Genomic DNA, 4,738 nt, shown 5'->3' on the forward strand with positions numbered 1-4,738 from the left:
AAAAATATTATTAAAAAAACAAATACTACAACGGAATATAAACTGTCAACTAATCATAGTTTAGGACATCCCATATGTAAATGTTTACTTATGAGATCTCATATTCAATCATCAAGGTTCTATAAATTTGTCATTTCAATCCACAATATAAACAGCAGCACCCAATCCACAAACTAGAATAACTAAGCTATTTGTATTTTTATACTATTAAGCAAATAAAACCTGTCATCAGCATAACAATAACAATAATAGTATATGAAAAACAAATAAGAAACAAAGGTAATAGAATAAATATAGCAATAAACTTTAATTGAATGTTACATGCCCAAAGGACCAATCTTCAAATTTGCCCTATAATTAACACAATCCCTGGCATCCACAATTATTGGTTCAAAATTACATAGAAATATGACATCCAAATCCTGTATCATCCCCAAAACTGGACCAAAATGGAGACCTGAACTGAGGAAATTAAATCCAATAACCCTTTTGTAACTTCTTTTTCTACTCCAGAATAAATATAAATAAAATAAAAAAGATAGATTAAATAAAACTAGAAATAGAACTTTTTTTGATAGAACATTTGCTCCTCAAGGAAGCGAAAAATGACAGGAATGTGAACCTAAAAATTGTAAATATTGGTAGCCAAAAAACCCGGCATTGGCGTTAACCGTCTCAATGCGTCCCAGTGGTTTTCTGTCTCTCCTAAAGTTACCTTTTGTAACACTAAACTTGTGAATGAATTTTTCCTCTCATTCTTTATCTTTATGCTTCCTTTCTTAGTTAATGTAACCATCTTCCACTTCCATCAACAACAAAACTTCCAAAAAAAATAACATATATAGTATATACTCGAACCTTTCAGTTGTTAACTGCCTTGTCTTGAGGTCGGCAAAACTAGTTTCAGTTTTGCTGAGCCACGAGATGGTCAAGCTGCATCTGTTCAAGCCATGTTCCTAGTACAGCATGATCGACAGAGTCCATTTGTGCGTTCATATTCATATTCAATCCCTCACCGGATGTTCCTGCGGGCGCAACGTTTGGGATAGATGTTGTCAATTTCTCTTTGATCTCAGTTGGAGATTCTTTGACAAGTGACTGCACCCATGATAAATCAGGCTCCTCGCCGTTGTTCCCGAGCTCAAAAGAAGATGATCTACGGAGCTTGCCTACTTCATCTGCATTGTGAGCCCAATCTAGCTTACCGTTGGGGGATTCCCATTTGGACCAAGAATTGACTGAGCCGGGAGGTGCATGCATAGAGTTAGAGCCGTGCTCGCGGAAGCTTAGGCTGCGAAACTGTTGCTGCTTGTCACGTTGTGCCAGCATCGACATCCTTGAGCTCATAGGGGAGATAGGTTCCACGTTCCGTGGAGACATTCTACCTGAAGGCTGAACACCATAAGAAGCTGCCTGCAATAAATGATGGTCAACATTTTTGGGAGAAAAATTTGTATTCACTGGTGACAACATGTTTTGCTGCTGCTGAAACTGGTTAAAGACAGCTGATTTGTGAGTCGGAGAAAAAACAGTTGAATTCAGTGTTGGATCAGCATATCGAGGAGAAGAACTCTCGGCGGAAAAGAGATCGTCGAGATTTGATGGATTCAATGGCTTCATTCGACCAGAACGGCTAAGACTGTTAGAATTCAAATGGTGTGGAGAGAGGCATGCCAACTCATTGATGAGTTGTTGCTGTTGATCATAATCAGATAACATATCAAAATCATCCATATGAATATCTCTAGCATTGAGTGAAGATCTCAACCGACTAGACTGGAGATTACTTCCTGGAAGATGCAATGCTGGGATGTTTGGCTGGGGCCAAGCTCCAGAGTTGTGCGAAATGCCATTGCCAGAAGGTGACATGGGTGGAGTGAATGGTGAAGGAGACATAACAGACATCGAAGAAGGTGAGCCAGGCAACATGCTCATGGCTGCAGCAAAATCCATGGCAGAAGATGTGCTTGATCGAGGTGAAGGAACAGCAGAACCGGTTGAAACATACAATGGTCGAAGCTCTTCAGCGGTGTGGGCAAAGAAGCAAACCCTCCTGGAGCAATTTATTCCGTCCTTGCAGAGACGGGTTCTATACTGTGCAGGATGCAGCCAGCACTCAAAAACTCCGTGAGCATATTCACACATATCCCCTCGCCGGCAAGCACCCTTGCGAAAATCAGGACAAGGAACACAGCTGTAGTGATACTTTCTCGGGTCCCTTCTCCGGGCATTCTCCCCTGGATGAACAAAAGGGCATTCAGTCCAATCGTGGGAATAAGCACGCGAACAAGGCCGCACCTTGAAAGAATACATTCGGAATTCATCAGTTGAATATATGCTGTTTTTGATATCAGGAAGAGAAGGATCAACAGGATATTCTTTCTTCTCGGATGCAGCAGGAGAAATAGGGACATCAATTGACTTTAACCTCAACAAAAGATCCGGTGGTGGAGAAGGAGAGCCGTTCTCGGGTGAAGCCGATAAAGGAGGAGAATACGTATTAAAAGAATTTGTAATCACCCTAAGATTACAGCCAACACTAGCATCATCAGTTAGAAGAAGCTCCTCAAGACTGATTTTCACAAATTCAAGCTTAGGGGGATAAACAATAACATCCTTCGGACGATCCCCGTTAGCATCCACAGAATTGGGATCAGCCCCTGCTGCAAGAAGCAGCTTCACAGCGTCAACAGCATTTTCAGCCCCACCTGAAGCAGCACAGTGAAGAGCAGTGCTCTTATCAAGGCCACAAGGCCTATTGATGTCAACATCAGATAGAGAAATAATCAGTTTCATAACATCAATACTACCATAGGTAGCCGCAACCATCAAAGGAGTCCGTCGCTCATTCACCATCTGCTTCGATCCCTTGTGACGACCATACCATAACCCAATCTCATCCACCGACGTAGGATCAAACTCAATCAACCGTTTGAACCCTTCCACATCGTTATTAGCAGCAAGCTCAAGTAAACTCGCAAAAGAATCTTCAGTGCCAACAGTTAAGTGATTCATGGTGGGTTTTCCTGGTCGAGAATCGCGTGTCAAAACTGGAGATAGAGAAGGATACGGTGCAGGCACTGGCTTTAACCGCTCCAACTCACAGCACATCCTTTCATTTGCAACAGATTTAGCTGAAGAATAAATAAACCACAACAAACCCATTAAAGCCTAACCTTTCGAAACACACATGCAAAATCACATTAAACAAAAAAGCATAACAATGAAACAATGAAGCAAAACATGAAGATTTCAACACACTTCAAACAACTAAGAATCATATTGACTAGAAAAGAAAAAGCCTTGAAAGTTTGATTTTATTTTCAACTCAAATGAAAAAGAACAACAATCATCACTTTACAGACCAACAAAGAAAAAACAACACCTTCATATGACAACTAAACAACAACATAGTACAATTTCTGATCTCAAAACAACTACCAGAAACAACAATAATAAAGGATACAGTAGTAATATTAAAAATAAAAAATAAAAACAAGAAGGAAAATTAGAAAACAAACTGTAGAATGAAATCAAACAGCAAATCCATCAAGTAAACCCAACCCAACCTTCCAAGTTAATAAAAATAACAATAACAGAACATCCTAGATTTACAGAACCCTAAAAAACAAGAACACCATTCCAAGCAAAGCTAAATAATTTCCAACACCATTTAAGGATCACGCTAACAACAAACTTGTACCATGTTTCACGCACTAGTTTTCATTTTCATAGAGAAAAAAAACACAAGAAACAAAGTGCGGGAAGAAAGGATTGAAAGTGAATCTTACCACTCTATAATAATAATTATAAAAATAATAATTCAGTGGCAAAAGAAGTAAGTAGTAAAAGGATCGAGCTAAAAGAGTGACGTGTCTACGGATCTCAAAGGTGAGAGAGAGTTAAAGGAAGAAGAACAAGTTCAGGTGTGTTTGGATTCCGAGAAAATCGAAAGAGAAAGAGAAAGAGAAATTATGAAGAAAATCGTGAGAAGAGAAATGAAGAAAAACCCTCTGCTATTGCTTCTTTCTTTCCTTCTCCATTTCCCATGCGCTCTTTTTTTTCTTTTCTTCTCAAAAAAATAATAATTAATTAAATAATAAAATCGAGTGCGACACACAAAAGAACAACACTAGTACATGTTTTCTTAAAACATTATTTTCAGTTTTGATAAAATCGCCGGGACATTATAAAAAAATTAATTAACAAAAATAGTTTAATTAATTAAATGGTTAAAATAAAGAAGAGAAAAAGATGAAGCGCACTGAGAGTTAAGATTTGATTATTCTTCATCTCTGCAGTCACCGGCGCCTTTTTATTGGCTAATCACATCACGCCTAGTCACTGTTTTCTGGATAAGATCGTCATTCTATAAAAATATAAGGGGTATAAAGGTAACTTAAACGATGACGTGGCTATTATTCTTTGATTCGAGTGACGACAAAAAATTTCTTGTTGTAATTGTAAATAATTTATTTAATTAACACCTTTTCACTGGTTTGTTGAAATTTTCTGCAAATTCAGTCCAAATTCACCTCACATGCAAATTCAACCGCGGATCTAGTGTGTCGCGGATTAGACAAAGTTTTTTTACTATAACAATAAAATAATAATAATAATGAATCTAAGTTTTTGATATATTTCCAAAAAAAGAAAAAGAAAATTACTATAATAGTAAAAATAGTAAAAAATACAATAATCCAATCAAATATTTTTTTTTACATATAAGCTTAAAGTC

At 37.7% G+C, this 4,738-nt stretch overlaps 1 protein-coding gene across 4 annotated transcripts; it reads right to left on the bottom strand.

The window, feature by feature from the left end:
- Positions 1-280: 280 nt before the first annotated feature.
- On the bottom strand, positions 281-4,286 carry LOC127126300 (zinc finger CCCH domain-containing protein 30). 4 transcript variants are annotated; one of them, XM_051055200.1, is made up of 2 exons: positions 3,792-4,286; positions 281-3,134 (listed from the first exon to the last, which is right to left on the bottom strand). In XM_051055200.1, the coding sequence occupies exon 2, from the start codon at positions 3,109-3,111 to the stop codon at positions 904-906; it is 2,208 nt and encodes a 735-aa protein (XP_050911157.1). In that variant the 5' UTR covers positions 3,112-3,134; positions 3,792-4,286; the 3' UTR covers positions 281-903. The 4 variants fall into 4 exon arrangements, with proteins under 4 accessions (XP_050911157.1, XP_050911159.1, XP_050911158.1 ...); XM_051055202.1 differs by lacking the exon at positions 3,792-4,286 and adding an exon at positions 3,704-3,778; XM_051055201.1 differs by lacking the exon at positions 3,792-4,286 and adding an exon at positions 3,522-3,697.
- Positions 4,287-4,738: the final 452 nt, after the last annotated feature.

This window comes from Lathyrus oleraceus, chromosome 3 (genome assembly GCF_024323335.1).
Source record: "Lathyrus oleraceus cultivar Zhongwan6 chromosome 3, CAAS_Psat_ZW6_1.0, whole genome shotgun sequence".
Classification (NCBI taxonomy): domain Eukaryota; kingdom Viridiplantae; phylum Streptophyta; class Magnoliopsida; order Fabales; family Fabaceae; genus Lathyrus; species Lathyrus oleraceus.